This window comes from Amblyomma americanum, chromosome 6 (genome assembly GCF_052857255.1).
Source record: "Amblyomma americanum isolate KBUSLIRL-KWMA chromosome 6, ASM5285725v1, whole genome shotgun sequence".
In the NCBI taxonomy this organism is placed as follows: Eukaryota; Metazoa; Arthropoda; class Arachnida; order Ixodida; family Ixodidae; genus Amblyomma; species Amblyomma americanum.
The window spans coordinates 56595019-56613822 of record NC_135502.1 but is presented as its reverse complement, the minus strand read 5'-3'; the positions used below and the strand labels follow the sequence as shown (position 1 = coordinate 56613822).

The 18804-nt window shown below is 48.7% G+C and overlaps 1 protein-coding gene across 1 annotated transcript; it reads right to left on the bottom strand.

Moving 5' to 3' along the window:
• Window positions 1-222: 222 nt before the first annotated feature.
• LOC144093518 (mite group 2 allergen Tyr p 2-like) lies at window positions 223-13884 on the bottom strand. The gene is made up of 4 exons (XM_077626987.1): window positions 13729-13884; window positions 5238-5336; window positions 807-985; window positions 223-447 (listed from the first exon to the last, which is right to left on the bottom strand). The coding sequence occupies exons 1-4, from the start codon at window positions 13820-13822 to the stop codon at window positions 364-366; spliced, it is 456 nt and encodes a 151-aa protein (XP_077483113.1). The 5' UTR covers window positions 13823-13884; the 3' UTR covers window positions 223-363.
• Between the last annotated feature and the right edge of the window lie 4920 nt (window positions 13885-18804).

Sequence of the window (18804 nt, the reverse complement as noted above, 5' to 3'; positions counted from 1 at the left end):
CTTGCTGTCACCTGGGTAGCAATAGTAGTGCCTAATCCTTTTTTTTTTTTCTGTTCAGAAACAGTGTGTAAGTGGTGGCCTTGCTAACACATAACTGAACTTCGACTTTTGATGTTTACTGGTTTTCAGCATTCTGCATGTCATGCCAGCTTAACAGTGTGCATTTCCCTTCATCTTTCTTTATCTGTTGTGGTCACCAACCATTCATATGATGATAGGTGATCAGTCTGGTAACATGTTTATTCCACACTAGAAATTACAAAAGGTGCACTCTGCTTAGATAGGGCATTTGGTTTAGGCTCAAGTTGAAGAATTTTAGCCACTGTGAAAGTGCTCGCCTGCAGGTATTTTTTGGGGATTCACTCAATCAACCAGTCTGACTGGAAACTGCACACATGCAACAGTCCCTCTTGCTCCAGTAAGGTTCAGCTTGGCTGTTGTGTTCATCTGAAACAAGAAAAGTAACATTTAGGATATTCCTTGGTGCTGTTTGCCATTTCTGATGTCAGAGAAACACTTGGAGGTGAGAGTGATTGCCAGAAGAGAAGAAGAAAGGGAATTTTAATGAAAGAAAGGCGGAGAGGTCGGCCGGTGGTAACAGGGCCCTGGCCTGCTACTCCACACAGGGGAAAGGGAAGAGGAGTGAATCTGTAAAGTGTCTAGGCTTCACAGAACTCTGAAGTGAACAGTGGCACAGAAAGCAGTATTGTAGCTACTTCTTTATAACGGGCGAGTTAACCTTGCGTTGTCAACATATAATCCTATGTAAATGAGTACACTGAGCAACAACAACACACGGTACTTGCCTTGGGGTAAAAGGGTTGTATTTTCAGCTTGTAATTAAATGTGTAGGCAGTGCCCTCCTGTAGTGGGCACTGTATGCCCCTTCCTTTGCAGCCATCGCTATCAGTCATGGGCAGAGGAAGCTCAAGATCGTCTTCAAGCAGGGCACTGATAACCATCACCAGGGTTGGAGAGTTTTGATCTGCAAACAGTGGCAGTTATTTCTGTGGACTTGAGCATACTGACTAAACAAGCATCAACATTGAACTCTGATCTTCCACACAAACTCGTGAGCCTCTTTCTGCCAGTAATGATGCAAACTATCTTCATAAATGCATATGTGTGAAGCAGTACTGGCTCTTGGAGATGAGTTCACAGACTGATGACCAGGGCAAGTGTGCACTATAGTTGAAAAATTATGTAGGTTACATGTGCATGGGCCATAAACAGTGGTTATTGAACACATGAAGCAAGAGTGAAAGAAATGAAGGGGTTGAACAACCACATTTTTGTTATCCCACTCTACCTTAACCGATAGATGCAAATCCTCGTTTTTTTTTATCCCATTCTATCTCAGCCAAGAGATGCAAATGCTGGGAAAGCATATAGTTGCTCACACATCATCAGCCTGACTGCACCCACTGCAGGGCAAAGGCCTCTCCCATGTCTCTCCAATTAACCCTGTCCTTTGCCAGCTGCGCCCACCCTATGCCTGAAAACTTATTAATCTCATCCACTCACCTAACGTGCCGCCCCCTGCTACGCTTGCCTTCTCTTGGAATCCACTCTGTTACCGTTAAGGACCAGTGGTTATCTTGCCTTTGCATACATGCCCCGCCCAAGCTCACACAATTATATCAAGTGTTGATAACGTGCTTCTAGTGCTACACAACATGCATAAGTTGTAAAAAGAATATTTTGATGGTTTCAAAGTAGGACAAGTCTGGACTGTATGCATAATGCATTTACATCTCAAAACTCAAGCTCTGCCTTTACAAGAAATGAAAAGGTACCTACCAGCTTGCGGGCTCCCGATTTAATTTTTAATGCCCTCTAGTTAAAATTTATTTCAGGTAGTGGTTTCACTGATGCTAGAATTGGTAGTATTATAATTAACACAGTGTTAACACCAAAGGGGTGTGAGCAATACCCCTCCGTATTGCAGACTTGGACCATGTGCCATGTGAATGCCTCGCTTGCATAGTAGTGGGTGTTGCCTTGAGCATATAGCATCACAGCTGTGCTCCGTTTCATACATCAGGTGCAGCGTCAAAGCTAGTGCTCTTGTTTGCGCTGCCTGCATCTGCGACCAAAAAGTAGTGCATTCCTTATGGTGAGCGAAACATAGTAAATGCTTTGCCTGCAGGCTTCGTACATGACACATTTGTCATGAGCTTGATTAAATGCACTCTCATTGCTGATGACATGCTGTCGCTTTCTCATACCTTAGACCACTAGGCCACAGAACAAGCGCAGTGTAACACGCCTCCCTCTATTTTTCCGCACGGGCTATTTCTGTACTTTTCACAGCATTGCACCTGATTTATGAACTGGAGTATAGTCCTTGTCATAGCCTAAAACATTCAAGGGGAAAGCAGCCTTCACTTCTTTGACTTTTGGGGAAGAGTGCATGGAAAGGGGGAAACCTGCGTTCTTGTGGTATCAGGGCTTAAACCTGGGCGCCTCGGACCCCCTGACAAAGGATCCGAGACCCTTTGCGCTAGAACGTAGAGGCTGCATGAATCCAAAGCAGGCAACCATTTCGTATTCTTGTCTGTAATGGTCAGAACATTCCTTCACTATCATTTTGAATATTTCACTGATATTTAGTAAGAATCATGAATATATTTTATAAGGCCCGAGGCGGAGAAAAATTAAAATTCGGCAGCACTACACAAAGGCTGGAAGAAAAAGGGAGACCCGTACCCTCACACCATGAGTCAGTCCAGAAGTGACCACTCAGCTCCAAGACTACACAACAAAGAGCGCACTGGCAGAGTGTGGGGATTGCTTGTTTCAGGTAGGTGTCATAACTTAAGCAAATATTCACCTTTAAAAAATGATTTCTCCTCTTTGTATTAAGTGATGTGTAAAACAGGATTCCAGCCACATTCTCACCATCTTTATTTCCCTCTCCACCTGGCCTCAAATCACAATGGACCCCGGATGGAGCCAGGCACAGTGGTATCAACTTGCCCCTGCTACCTTCTGTGGCTTAGCAACCATTCCTTGTTGTTTTGTTTGTTGCCAAAGATCTTGTGTCTATTGCTGACTGCGTAAAACGCGGTTCCTACAGCAACCCTCCTTCAAATCGCCCCCCTGCTGCTTCCCAGCAGGCGTGCTTCATCGAATGCAAGGGTGTTGCGCCGTGCAGATGAATGAACAGTAGCATAGTACAATTCGCTCTTTCATATCCTGTTCTTTTACTTTTTTTTGCTCCGCATGCAGATGTGGAGCAAAGTACTGTCGTCAATACAATCAGTAAAATTTTATTCATTTGAAAACACGCCAGCGGGCCTTAGTATCTGCAGCCAACTGCTGACTTACATAGAGCAATCATTTGAAGGCTCAAAAGTTGACAGTAGCATTGTCTCAGTCTGAAAGAGCATTATACTGGGTGTTTCACGGAAGCCCACCTATAATTTTTAAGGATAAGGTTTAAAAATAAAAAAAAGAAATAAACATCACCTTTGCCGCGTAGTAATAGCAGTGGCCGTGGCCGCCGGAAAACACTGGCGAGTCATGTTAACCAACAAGCTAGTCACAGAATTCTCACAAGTTACTTTTTAAATATTACAGTGATAATTAGAGATTTATAGCTGTCCCCTATTAATGGCCATTTCAGTTCACAGAATTTCGAAAACGAGATGATGCTCTGGGCGTTGGCGCTGTCATTTCTGGGCATCCCGCGCGTCGTCTAAAAGCGCGCGGCTGTCGAGCGCGCGAAGGAACACCCACCATTACATACGTAACTCCGCGACCCACGTGTCACGTGACTTCTCCGTCCCGCTCGCGCTGGAGCAGCGAGAAGCGGCTCGGACGGTACGCGTCACTTGACGCATGCGCCGTGACATGTACAGATGGCCGTTCCTTTGTGCGCTGGACAACCGCGCGCTTTTCGAACCACGCGCTGGATGCCCAGAATCGAATGCGCCAAAGCACCGAGCGCAACCGCGGTTTTTAAGTTCTATGAACATATATGGCGATTAATTACAACCACCACCTTTCGAATTATTTTGCCGCAAAAGTCACCTTTGTACGTCAAAAAGCCTACTGTTAAGAAATTACTGTCGGGCTTTGTTGGAACGCTATTCCTGCGTGCTGACAGAACGCTGACTTTTTCTTGGGGGAGCGGGGAGTCGTTAAACTGACCTCCAATAAGTGTAGAGTAAGCAGGCGTTTTTATCTTCTCGCTTGTCAGGTCGGAAAAGCGGGGAGGTGAAAATATTTTAGAGATTGAAAGGAGTATACACACCTAATGTTTGGGTGTTTTTTCTTTGAATTGGTACCCAAGACAATAGTGTACATGAATCACGACGTAGGATTCACCTAGGCCTGCCAAATAATCTATAATAGAATTTTTTTCTCGTGCTGTTTCGGTTCCAGTTTCATTAGGCGGACATCGGCTGTGACGTCACAGACGAGTTGAAGTCACGGGAGTCATGCAGAAACTGCTATATAATCGCTGCTGGTTCATTTTTCTTTTGTAATTACTGTGCTTGGGCAGGCTTCCGTGAGAGTTGCTGCGAATTAAATGCACAAAGCAGAGATCGCACTGCAGTTTTTGTATGCCTCACGGGATAGGCCATGGAGGAAATAATAATAATAATTGGTTTTGGGGGGAAAGGAAATGGCGCAGTATCTGTCTCATATATCGTTGGACACCTGAACCGCGCCGTAAGGGAAGGGATAAAGGAGGGAGTGAAAGAAGAGAGGAACAAATTGGTCCGTAGTGGAGGGCTCCGGAATAATTTCGACCACCTGGGGATCTTTAACGTGCACTGACATCGCACAGCACACGGGCGCCTTAGCGTTTTTCCTCCATAAAAACGCAGCCGCCGCGGTCGGGTTCGAACCCGGGAACTCCGGATCAGTAGTCGAGCGCCCTAACCACTGAGCCACCGCGGCGGGGCTGGAGGAAAACACAGAACTAAAATTTGGTGTCTACTCCTCTAAGAGAAGCTTTTTTGGCAGCTCTAAGCCAGGAGTGTAATTTGAACTGAAGTGGATCGCTTGAACGCCTAGATTGGAATCACGTGACTGGGAGTCGCTACCATGGTCGCTAGGCAGTGACCATATGCGCCATATACCTACCGTGTAATGATTTTAGCTTACAAATAGCGGCAATTTAACGTTAACGATGCGACCCCTTGATTGGAAAGGAGAAAGAATTTCCGGCTAAAGCTTGTGCGCATATCTTCTCTAGCCATGATCTTCGCAGTGGCATGTCTTACTTGATGTGAAGGCCATGTCGATCCTTGCGGTGTCACCGCGCTTTATTGCGCAGGGTTCTGACGAGCAGGGTTGCATCTGGACTGATTTTACAGTGCCACCTTAAGTGAAGAGAAAAGAAAAATTAATTTCACGAGCAGACTTTTTGTATATATACGGACAGCACGATGCGTAATTATGGCTGAACACTCCATAAAACGTTAAGTACAGCAGGACAGTGATTGCACACTGATCACAAACGCGAACTTAATCAGAGTAGCATGTGCAGAAAGACTGAGAGTATGACTGGCGCGGCGGACTAGAACTTGCCTTGCACAAGTTCTCAGCAAAGCTTACACTTTCAACGCAAGAAGAAGTTGTAATTGCATATAAGTTTCAAACTATCTGGAAGAGTTGCGCACGCACAAATAAAAACGTGTTACGTGAAGTAGACTACCAACACCACATTGATTAATATACATTGATTAATAGACTACCAACACCACATTGATTAATATACATTGATTAATGTACTATCGCGCTCAATATGAGTTGCAACGCGCCGTCATCGACCGGAGCTGGCTCCCTCGTCTACATCCTCCAACAATCACTCGGAATTCTGGGAAGAACTGCCATTCCAGGAAACGACCACACTCCCTCTCAGGAAACAGCTTCGTATAACTGAAATGCATTCTATTTGACTGTGGTATTCTACTGCATCCCAACTACCATCGATAAGTTTATTATATATTTCCTGTTATTGGCCCACTTAAGAACTGGACGAAATATTTAAAACTTAATTCAATTTCATGCAAGCGAATTCCGTGAACACGTTTTACTTCAAATATTTCGTCGAATTCTTAATTGGGCCAATAACAGGAAATATATAATGAACTTATCGATGGTAGTTGGGATGCAGTAGAATACCACAGTCAAATAGAATGCATTTCAGTTATACGAAGCTGTTTGTTGAGAGGGAGTGTGGTCGTTTTCTGGAATGGCAGTTCTCCCCAGAATTCCGAGTGATTGTTGGAGGATGCAGACGAGGGAGCCAGCTGCGGTCGATGACGGCGCGTTGCAACTCATATTGAGCGCGATAGTACATTGCTACCTGCGGGAACATAAACGTTGTGATTACAACTTGACGCAACGTTATGATGCATTGTCGGTAATTATAGGTGACGCTCACATGTAGTCGGATACAACTAAAAAACACAGTGGCAAATACCCCTCAGAGGAGGCCCTACAGCGGCCTATGCCGTCGACCGACTGTCATGGCGTCGCGGTTAATTCCATTTCACGGAGGCAACTGCCAACCTCGCGACTCCGCTCGGGGATTAACTGGGACGTCATGACAAACGGTCGAGCCCATTGGCTGGAGAGCCCGACTTGCCTCCGACTATAAATGAAATCGAGGTCGTCACAGTATTTGTCGCTAAAGTATCATAAACCCTTTACTGCGCTCGTTTGACGTGCTCACGTGGATATAGTCCTTCTCGAGCCCTTGCTTTGGCCTTGAATTTTATTTTCTCAGACACAATTATCTAAATCACGATTAATCTGTGGTGTTTCGGCAGATTTATGACCTGGTTGGAATTTTTTTCAGCGCTGTGGAGACCACGCTGTTCACATTCTCTTCCAAGTGGAAGCTCGCGCAAAGCGCTGTACATACTTCACATGTAACTTGATGTGAAGTACCGTGCTGGGTTGCTCCACCTGAGCTTCTGCACCTATGCTGTGGCCATTCTTAGCTGCGCACATCCAGAGAATTCTGCGTAGTAACCAGAAGTCACAATGGACGGAATCAAACCTAAACTGGTTATTGGTTATCGTCCCCAAGCCTTCACACCCTGAGGTACGATTTCACCAATTCGATTTATATATATATATATATATATATATATATATATATATATATATATATATATATATATATATATATATATATATATATATGTATATAATAGAAACATTCCCCTATGCACCTTGGTTTCGGTGACTGTTGACTGTTGTCTTCCTTTATATGTTTGTCAAACGAGCCCCTCATTTCATTTGCCTTGTCTGCTAATAGCTTAACGGGGGTCTCGGTTCTGGCAGTCTTGATGCCATAGGTCGCATAAGAGGGCTCTCGCACAGTTTCCGCCCTCGCCGTTAGATGACGTTCTACGTCACTACAGTGGAAAGCAGCGGGGCTGACTTACCCAAGGCATTGGGGTTTATGGATAGTGAAGGGAAAGTGGATTTTAAGAGGCTAGAAGTAACCAAGCGAAGGTTATACGATTGGTGGCTAAAAGCAAGACAGGAGTAAAATTTCACAAGACATGGCTAGGTGGCTTGAGCCACCGCCCGATTTAAAGGGTTCAGCCGTTTCCATCCATCCATCCATCCATCCATCCATCCATCCATCCATCCATCCATCCATCCATCCATCCATCCATCCATCCATCCATCCATCCGTCCGTCCGTCCGTCCGTCCGTCCGTCCGTCCGTCCATCCATCCATCCATCCATCCATCCATCCATCCATCCATCCATCCATCCATCCATCCATCCATCCATCCATCCAGCGGTATTACAGGACGTGCTACGTCCACCGCTATGGACGAGGGTGGCGCTGGTGAACACTCTCAAGGTTCGCTTACACACAAAACATAAATACTAAATACCCACGAAAGCAGCAGATTGGACAGCCGTCGCCGTAGCTCAGTAAGAGCACCGGTTGCGATATTCGGAGGTCGTGGGTTCGGATCTCACCGGAGGCATGGTTGTTTTTTCCGCTGCTTTATAAGTAATTTTCTTTAAAACAATTGATTGTCACTGCAAATAAAAAATAGAAACATTCCCCTATGCACCTTGGTTTCGGTGACCGTTGGCTTCTTTAATATATATATATATATATATATATATATATATATATATATATATATATATATATATATATATATATATATATATATATATATATATATATATATATATATATATATATATATATATATTGTAACGGGGGGTTTGTTACGAGGTACTGGGGCGACGGGAACGGCAACGGCAGCAGTCTGGGATCAGATCGGCAAAAGACACACAAGCGTAGCGCTGGCAAAAACTCTCGAGAACACTGTCACCTCGTCTTCGTCTTTTCAAACCATCAGACGCATCTTCGTCTTTAGCCTTACAATCACCCCAGGGACAAGAGGAGCCATCCTGGCGACTTAGGATGATGGCAAGACGGCGGGGTCGTAGTAGGGCTTGAGGCGCTGGACATGAACGGTCTCCCGTCCTCGGCGGCGGAGATCAGGAGACGGCGTGAGGGGTTCCACGATATAATTAACCGGAGAGGTGCGCTCCAGCACACGGTAGGGACCATGGTACTTCGCAAGAAATTTTGAGGAGAGACCGGGAGTTCCTGAAGGGATCCAGAGCCACACAAGTGCACCAGAAGTGTAGTTCGGTGGGGTTTGGTCTTGGTCGAGGCGGGAGCGCTGGCGATGCTGGGTGTCAGTGGTGAGTGACCGGGCAATTTGGCGGCAGGCTTCGGCGTGTTGCGCGGCGTCGGAAACAGGCCGATATTCGGATTCATCAGGGCGGTAAGGGAGGATAGTGTCGATAGTAGCAGAGGGTTGGCGGCCGTAAAGTAGGAAGAAAGGAGAGAATCCGGTGGTAGACTGCGTAGCGGTATTGTACGCATAAGTAACTTACGGAAGGACGAGATCCCAATTCGTGTGGTCAGAAGCGACGTACTTGGAGAGCATGTCTCCGAGTGTGCGGTTAAATCGCTCAGTGAGGCCATTGGTCTGCGGATGATAGGCGGTGGTAGTTCGGTGAATCGTGTTGCACTCTTTGAGAAGCGCCTTCACCACCTCAGATAAGAACACGCGGCCTCGGTCACTGAGCAGTTCACGAGGTGCACCGTGGCGAAGGATGAATCGGTGCAAAATGAAGGAGGCGACGTCCGTCGCTGTGGCAGCCGGAAGGGCAGCAGTTTCGGCATATCGTGTAAGGTGATCCACCGCTACTATAGCCCAACGGTTGCCGTCTGCAGTGTATGGAAGCGGACCGTATAAATCAATGCCAACGCGGTCGAACGGGCGTGGAGGGCATGGTAACGGCTGCAGCTCAGCAGCAGAACGATGGGGAGGTGTCTTGCGACGTTGGCAGGGAATGCATGCGCGCACGTACTTCATGATAAAGGTGTACATTCCGCGCCAGTAGTAGCGCAGCCGTATGCGGGTGTAGGTCGTGAAAACACCCGCGTGACCGCTGTGGGGGGCAGCATGGAAGTATGCGCATATCTCCGAGCGTAAGTGACGTGGAATAACGAGCAGCCACTTGCGTCCTTCGGAGTTGTAGTTACGGCGATAAAGTAGGGTGTCACGGATCGCAAAATGGGCAGCTTGGCGGCGGAGCGCACGTGACGGTGAAGCAGCCGTCGGGTTGGCGAGAAAGTCGAGAAGGGAAGCGATCCAGGGATCCATGCGTTGCGCTGAAGGCATGTCGCTGAGACGAAGCAGAGAAGCGTCGGAGGTGGAAAGGCTGGCGATCTCGGCTGGAAGGGGGCAGCGTGACAGTGCATCGGCGTCTTGATGCTTGCGGCCGGTGCGATACACGACGCGGATATCATATTCTTGCAAGCGAAGGGCCCACCTAGCGAGGCGGCCGGAGGGGTCTTTCAGGTTGCAAAGCCAACAGAGCGCATGGTGGTCGGTCACAACGTCAAAAGGGCGCCCATAAATGTACGGTCGAAACTTCGCGAGGGCCCATACAATCGCCAAACACTCTTTTTCAGTTACGGAGTAGTTGCGTTCTGCTGGTGTGAGTGTGCGGCTAGCATAAGCAACGACGTATTCGTCAAAGCCAGGTTTTCGTTGGGCGAGGACAGCGCCGAGGCCAACACCGCTGGCGTCCGTGTGAACTTCGGTAGGAGCGGCCGAGTCGAAATGGCGCAGAATGGGCGGCGCCGTGAGGAGACGGCGCAAGGTGGTGTATGCGTCGTCGCACGCTGGAGACCACAGTGATAAATCCGCACTTCCAGACAGCAGTTGAGTCAAAGGCGCAGCAATGGACGCAAAGTTGCGAATAAACCGGCGGAAATATGAGCACAAACCCAGGAAGCTGCGCAGGTCTTTGATGGAGGTAGGTTTGGGAAAGTCAACCACAGCACGAAGTTTCGCTGGGTCGGGACTGACGCCCTGCTTAGAGACAACATGACCTAAGATGGTTAATTGACGAGCGGCAAAACGGCATTTTTTTAAGTTCAGCTGCAGGCCGGCGTCAGAGAGGCAGGTCAAGACGTGCTTCAAACGGGAGAGGTGGGTGTCAAAGTCCGGGGAAAAGACCACAATGTCGTCGAGGTAGCAAAGGCATGTCTTCCACTTAAGTCCGCGCAGAATGGTGGCCATCATCCTCTCAAAAGTCGCGGGGGCGTTACAAAGCCCGAAGGGCATCACCGTAAATTCATACAAGCCATCCGGTGTCACAAAGGCGGTTTTGGGGCGATCGGCTTCTTTCATAGGAACTTGCCAGTACCCGTAACGCAAATCAAGAGATGAAAAGAGTTCGGCCCCTTGCAAAGAGTCCAGAGCGTCGTCTATGCGCGGGAGGGGATAGACATCTTTGCGCGTAATCTTATTAAGGCGGCGGTAATCTACACAGAAGCGTATGGAGCCATCCTTCTTTTGGACGAGCACCACAGGCGACGCCCATGGGCTGCTTGAGGGCTGAATGACGCCGCTCTGGAGCATCTTGTCGACTTGGTCTTCAATAACTTGGCGCTCGGCGACAGACACACGATAGGGACGTTGTCGCAGCGGTGCGTGGTCACCTGTGTCCATGGCATGGGTGACAGTGGAAGTTTGGCCCAAGGAACTTTGATGTGAGTCAAATGATGAGCGAAACTGATTAAGTAAAGTGAGAAGCTGTGCCCTTTGCGGCGCTGGAAGGTTGTCGTCGATGGAGCGAAGGAATGCTTCGGTTGAGGAGGGATCGGGCGCAGCAGTAGGTGGGCTGAGTGCGGCTATGGAGAGGTGCGGCGCGTCGTCCGTCTCTTCGCGGGTGAGCAGAGACGCGAATGGTTGTACCGTGCCGAGACATTCACCTAGGCGCAAGGCGTTGGGGAACGAGAATGGGTTAGACACGAACAGTACGGAGAGGCCAGCGGATATAGTCAGTACAGCGTATGGCAGAGGCAGACACTTGCGGTGCAGAAAGATAGGGGACGGAGTGAAGAGGACAGTGTCGTCGCGAAGAGGGCCGCAAGAGAGAGGTACGAGGACTGAAGAGCAGGGAGGCAGGTCAATGTCTTCGGCAACTAGGGCCTTAACACAGGCACCAGGAGGGGCAGTGTCCAAGACAGCTTCGGGCAGGTGAGAGAACTCGACTTCAGCTCGAGCACAATCGATGATAGCAGCATGGCGCGATAGGAAATCCCAGCCTAGGATAACAGCATGAGAACAGCAGGGCAGTACGACGAATTCGACGGCATAAATGGTCCCCTGGATTACAACGCGAGCGGTACACGCTGCTGACGGCTGGATGTTCTGAGCGCTGGCGGTGCGCAGTGAGAGTCCAGCAATTGACTTCCTTACTTTTCTTAAAGAACTACACAGTTTTGCGTCCATGACGGAAACGGCAGCACCAGTGTCGACAAGCGCCATGACAGAAACGCCGTCGACGGAAATTTCAATGAGGTTAGCGGCTGACGGATGAGGCCTTTCGAAGTTCGTTGTGGACGCAGTTCTCGCCTCAGGAACTGCGGCGCCTAGTTTTCCTCCTGGTTAGCGGTGGGGCGACGTCGCATAGGCGAAATAGACCGGCGTCGTGGAGAAGAGGGCCGGCGGCTGGAGAGGGTAGAACGGTCCGGCGAGGAAGTACGACTTTGCGGCGGCGCAGCTGGTACAGAGTACTGACTCGGTGGGGGCCAGTACCCAGGAGCTTGGGGAGGAATTTCCGCGTCCGGGAGACGACGGCGGCAATGCCGAGCTACATGACCTGGGAGACCACAAAAGAAGCAAATCGGCCGATTGTCCGTTGTGCGCCAGGAATCGCTGACCCTTGGAGTAGGTCGTCGGTAAGCCACTGGCCCTCGCAAATGCGCCGGAGGCGCACTATAGATTGGCGGCTGCGGTCTTGCTACGACATCGGCATATGTCACTGGAGCCGCGACAGGAGGCGGTCTCGCGACGGCTTCGGCATATGTGAGCGCAGCCGCCACAGGTTGTGGTCTGGCGACAACGTCAGCGTATGTCAGCGGAACCGTGACAGGTGGTGACGGATGAGCCGGTGGAAGAGCCTCAGCAACTTGCTCTTGAATTGTATGTCGGAGCGCTGGAGTCAGATATGATGGTCGGTCGTGAGCGCTCGGCAGAAAGGAAAGTTGACGTGCCACTTCTTCCCGCACGAAGTCTTTAATCTGCTGTAGCAGCGAGGGGTCAGGAGCAGGCGTGAGCCCAGCGAGCGACTCAACCTGCTGTGGCCGCTGGCGTGTCAGAATCTGCTGCTTGCGCAACTGCTCAAAGCTTTGACACAGCGTGACGACTTCAGCAACGGTACGCAAGTCGCGCGCTAGAAGCATCTGAAAAGCGTCGTCATCGATGCCTTTCAAGATGTGTTGGATCTTGTCGGCTTCCGACATACGAGCGTTGACCCGCTTGCACAAGTCGACGACATCTTCAATGTAGCTAGTGAAGCTTTCACTAGCCTGCTGAGATCGTTCACGCAATCGCTGTTCGGCTCGGAGTTGCCTGACAGCCGGTCGACCAAATACGTCTGCAAATTTAGTCTTAAAAATGGACCAGGTTTGAATATCTGCCTCATGGTTGCGATACCAGAGGTTAGCCACACCGGCGAGATAAAAGATGACGTTGTTTAGCTTCGTCACATCGTCCCATTTGTTGTATACGCTCACCCGCTCGTACGATGTGAGCCAATCTTCCACATCGTTCTCGTCAGTCCCGCTGAAAATGGTCGGGTCCCGTTGACGAAGAGAGCCGGCACAGATGACAGCCTGGCCCACTTGTACGGCCTGGTGTTGGACGTCCTCAGGCATCGTGCGCGCCGGGAGAGCACGACTTCGGAGCTCCAGGGCCGATGTTTTTACCCGGCTCCTCCACCAAATGTAACGGGGGGTTTGTTACGAGGTACTGGGGCGACGGGAACGGCAACGGCAGCAGTCTGGGATCAGATCGGCAAAAGACACACAAGCGTAGCGCTGGCAAAAACTCTCGAGAACACTGTCACCTCGTCTTCGTCTTTTCAAATCATCAGACGCATCTTCGTCTTTAGCCTTACAATATATATATATATATATATATATATATATATATATATATATATATATATATATATATATATATATATATATATATATATATATATATATATATATATATATATATATATATATATATATATATATATATATATATATATGCCTCTTTCGCCTTGCTGGTCGTCTACAGGGATAATGCGCGAGAATCTCCGAAGGTAGAGATACCAGTCGCATGAGATGGATCTCACTCACCGCAACTCTTGAACGCTATCTGTCGAGCCTGCGCCGTCGCCGCGCCTATGGTCACGGCGAAGGCGAGCACACCCAGAGCAGCGGTGCCGTTCATCTTTCCAGCGAGCGCTTTTGCGAGAGACGGGCGAATGTTCGCGCAACTCTGAATAAGCCCGCCCGTCGGCGCGTACACTTAAATAAGCAGCGAGTGCGGCCGAACCCCAAGGCGAGTACCGAGAGATGCCGAGGCGTCCTTTTCGCACGGTTGAGTGATCTTTACGCGAATGGCTTTCTCCTTCCTTCTGCTCTTCCTTGGAGCGCGGCAAGGGCTTGCAACTTTCTCGGTTTGCGACGGTCCTTGCGTCGAAATGCGTCGCTCAATCTCCTCACTGGCGAGCCACAAGCTGCGCAGCTTCTTGGTAGAGTGTCACGTGCCGAGCGTCCTTTAATTCACAACCGGAAGCGAGCGAGGTGATACACTGCGTCTTCCCCCGCCTAAATCCGCGCAGCGTTCAAGTCACATTTGTGGGCGTTTCAGGGCTACACAACGGGAGCGAATGACGTTCACTCTGGTCGACAGCGATTGTGGTGGCTACACATTGCATTAGCGTGAAGAGAAAAAAAAAAGGCTGCGCGAGGGGAGGGGGGGATGGGTGAGTAGATCTTGTCGTGAGTTCTAGTATGTTTCATATTTGAACAGCGCAATAAAACAACGGGACACAACGAAGAAAGGACACCACAAGCGCTGTCAAATATGAATCAATACCAACTCGCCCAGTTCGTAGCTTTAATCTAGTATGTTTACTTATTTCAAAGATTTATTTGTATATCGCCTCCGTTGAACTGCCTTTATTGTTCATCATGCTCGGGGTGCGTTGTCTGACGTAGGTTCGCTATAGTTGGATGCATGCCCCTCAAAGGAGGTCCTTCAGCCATTAGCGTCAACCGATTTTCATGACGCTGCGGTTAATCCTATTAAGCCGTAGTTATTCCCCGTTCATCTGCCATCCCCTGCGATTTCACACTATAGCAAGCCCAAAGGTATCGGTCAAGGGGGAGAGGGTGATAATCGGTGAAGGTGGAGAATCCTTCGACGCCATTGACTGGAAGAGCCGGGTTCTTTTGACGGGAAGAGCCGTTTCGTTCTTGAGTTGTATCCGACTATAGCACTATATAGACGGTTTTAGCATAGCCGAGACGTATGCAGTAATCAGGCGGTGGCGTGCACTGTTTCGGGCGACCCGAAGTGAAGGTCTCGATCTGTACGTTTGGCAAACGTCCGCCTGCTGAAGACCTCCAGTTGTGAACGAATGGTGAAGCTCTCTGGACTGCCATTCACCGAAGACTGAATTTATTTATTTGGTTTTAATCGATTTATTGCCCCTGCGAGCAGGTACAGTCGAAGCTCGAAAATTCGAACGTCCGCTTTGTTCGAATGCTGTACTCGCGCTTGTTGGGCCCTGACATGCATTTCGAGAAGAGGAAGCCGACCGGCCATGCAGCATCTTGCCTCCGGCCTAGCAGCGACCGGCCGCGCGGCAATCACGTAACCGTTACACGCGATCACGTGACTGCCAGCAGCATGCGGTTGTCGCGGTGCTGCTGGTTTTGAGTACAGCAAGGCATGAATTAGAACTATGGCTCTCAACATAAGCGGTGACGTACCCTTTTCACGGCGAACAGTAAAACGAATCTAGCAGCCTGGACCTTTCCTCCTCTCGTTGGTTTGTGCCGCGACGAGAGAGAGAGTCGGGCCCTGCGCACGCTACACAGTGAGCCCAAAATGCGTAAAAGAGAGCAGTTTCGAGGCAGTGCAATTTAACGCACGCTTCCTTCAGCAGAGACAACAGTCGGCCGCATATGAGCCCTCGGCAGCGATGTGTGTGATTCCGCACTGTCCTCTCTGATCACAAGCAGCTGCGCCGCTGCGAATATACCAGTTCGCTGAAGTTTCACAACGCATGGCGTGATTGCCTCATCCAGGGAGCGTCACGTGTGGAAAAAAAAAAAGAAGCAAACCTGGCAACAGCTCAACGATCTCTGGTAGAGATTCGAAAACATCGTATACTCCGCGTCTCACTTTCAAAAGTGTCCTGCAATGCTTACTACGCCGCGCATGCGTTAACATTCCTCTCCAGGATCGTGAAATAAATTCTCCTTGTTGATGCCACAAATTCCAGACACACGTGTAGTAGGGCACGCCCGAGAAAAAAAAACAAACAAAGGAACGCGCAATATAAGTTTATTAATGCATTCGCATTAGAAGGGTCTGTGCAAGCCGAAATGGCGACCACCGTCACGCGTGACGCTTAACGCGGTGCGAACCTTGTGACGTCATCGTAACCTGCACACCGGAATATGAGTGAACTGCACACCGTAGCAGGTGGCAGTTAAATTAATTATTGGTCGCGAGAGGTTGCTCGGGAAGGGCAACTTGGGTCTCACAAGCCCCACCGGTGGCGAGAGGTTGCTCGGGAAGGGCAACCTGGGTCTCACAAGCCCCACCGGTGGCTGTGTTTGAAACAGCCACCTGCCAGGGCAGTGGCGCATCGATTAACCGCTGCACCACTGCGATAGGAGTGGTATGAGGACTCCCAGCGATCTATAGATGCAAAGTAGGGAATGACCAATTGCTCATATGTGGGCGTTAGCTACAGCAGAATCAGCAGCAACAGGAAATGCTGACGCATTCAAACGACCCACCGAGGATTGCATAGGAGTTTTGGCATAGCTTATGCTCCGCTATAGCGGCCAAAATTCCCGTGCTGTGTGTATGGATGCCAATTTATAAAAAAAATACTAAAGATAGTAAGAATAATTTATTCCTCTAATTAGAAGAAAGCAGCTGCAGCATCTTTGTTCAGTTTAGCAGCGTGTAGCCAGCTGCACCCTCGGTGGACGACAGGCTACACCTGACATGCACGAACAGGGAAGAGACAGCAACCCACAGCTGCAGCCAGCCTGAACCTTAGGCCTCTTATTCCTTCTCCTGCAATCCACCATCCCTCCACGTCAATCGCAGCGCTGGCAACGCAACAAAGTGTACCATTAAACGTATTTTCACCCATTCATTCCTGTGCGTGAAGCATTCGCTGCTCGCATAAAGCTGCCTGAGCACGGCCGCTCGATGTAAGTGCACAAAAGAAAACTTCAGGAACGAATAGTTTCTTCCCTGGGCTTTGCTGTTGGCGGAATGCGTCGAACACAGGTTTTTTTTTTATTTTTCCGCCGAAAGCTGCATACATCCCACCTCTCCTCGAAGCTTCTCTCCCCCGTTGTATTGAAATCTGCTCAAGAGCGTCATTGAATGAGACATGTCTGGCTGTTCAAGTTAACAGCGATTAGCGAGACCTTCAGGTGGGGGAAAGAGAAGCTAGCAGCTGAGACGGTTCGACGGCTTAGTGGCTGGATATTTCACGCGCGTATGTTGTAAGCATGTTACAAACCAGCCGAACGAAGGCCTTACAGAAAAAAAAAACCTGCAAGAAAAAAAAAAGATACGCATGCAACAGACATCTTCAAAAGGTTAGGAGGCCATGTCCGCGTCATTATATGTTGTTTTCGCGTTTTGAATGATTAGAGACTGAATGTATCATAACCACTTACTATCTGCGCCACAAATTTACCACCTGAATGAAGTTGTTACGGCAGACACTCTGAAGCAAGCGCAAAAGTAATTGTCGCGAACGCTGTGCTTTCAGACAGTTCAGCATGCGTCGAATAAATTGTCGCGAAGTTAAGGCCGGTGTATACATGATTACACGCTGTTTTCATCGCTATAATGCTAAAGACAACGTGAATGTCCTCCAGACAGATATATTTTTGGCCACATGTTAACGTAATGCATGACACACGCAAGATTCCAATCCAAAGCAGCCCTCGCCAGCCACAACTTTGCTTTTGCTTTTGTGATTGCTTTTGTGTATGCTACTACCCCGAAGGAATAAAAGTGGGAAAAAAAATGTTTATGAAGAGCGAAGTCGGATACAAGAAAAAAAGCGGCTTTTCTCCATCAAAGGACCCCTTTTCTTTGACCGCACAGGAACAGTACTTTATGTCACCGACAACAACCGTAGTGATTCCCTCGTGGAAAATGATATGGTCGCCGAAAAAAAAAAAAAAACGAAAACTGCGTTTTGAAGTAAACACCGAAAAACTTCCGCCGATTTTTCAAAAAAAAAAAAAATAAAACCGAGAACTCCAATCCCTACTTATAGCATATTCCAATCGGCAATTTGGAGCTCGTATTCTTACTCCGCGAATCGAAAAGCGTGCTTAATAGGCGATTTAGGTTCAAATCCCGAGGAAGCTTAATGGCCGAGAGAGATTTCGCGCTCATTCGAAGATTCAGGGCTCTTCTCCGAGATCGTCGACAGGAATATGCCATTAATATGCTTCGATTCTAAACGATTGACTCCCGTAGGTGTTCGTGGTGCGCTCGATGTTCACCGATGCTCGTCGCAGCCTCGGTGAAACGACGCTTCGCTGAAAGTACGCTTCCGATCAGCCGCTGGCACTCCTCGCCGAAGACCTTGGTTTATCACCGGAAGTGGCATCCGCGCTCGCTGCCGTGTCGGGCACGTGCATGCGGAATTGCTGCATACGATATGGCAGCGTGACATGTGTTGCTTAACATCGCCGAATAGAAAGTGCGCGTCAAGGCTGCCTGTGATGAACTCGAGACGCCTGAAGGGAAGGCTCTGTCTAGATTTATTAGCTGCATGGACACAGCGAATACTGTGTTAGCGTAGAGGCAGCATGCTAAGGCAATTTGCACGAACGCAGATTTATTGGCTCGAAGAAATCAGCGGAAATTTTAGGGGAGAACATCTCTGAACATGCATGCTCTATAGAGCATTCCTCTATAGAGGAATTCTACCAAATAGAGTAGTCTAGAAATGCGACAGCCTCCATGTTTCCGATATAAAAACCAATACTACAGCCCTAGTGTCTAAAAAAGTTCATTAATATATTTAGTAAATAACGGCCCAACGATGACAATTATTATATCACTTCGTGTTCCCCTTGTGCAGAGATGGATTCAACGTACCAGCCAGTGTTTACTTAAAAAAAAAAATCTGCAAAGCTAAATTCTGA

Coding starts and splice junctions, on each gene's coding strand:
- LOC144093518 (XM_077626987.1), bottom strand. CDS start 13,822: ATGAACGGCACCGCTGCTCTGGGTGTGCTCGCCTTCGCCGTGACCATA. Junction 986..5,237: donor CGACATGGCCTTCACATCAA/GTAAGACATGCC, acceptor CACTGTTTGCAG/ATCAAAACTCTCCAACCCTG. Junction 448..806: donor TACAACCCTTTTACCCCAAG/GCAAGTACCGTG, acceptor TTCTTGTTTCAG/ATGAACACAACAGCCAAGCT.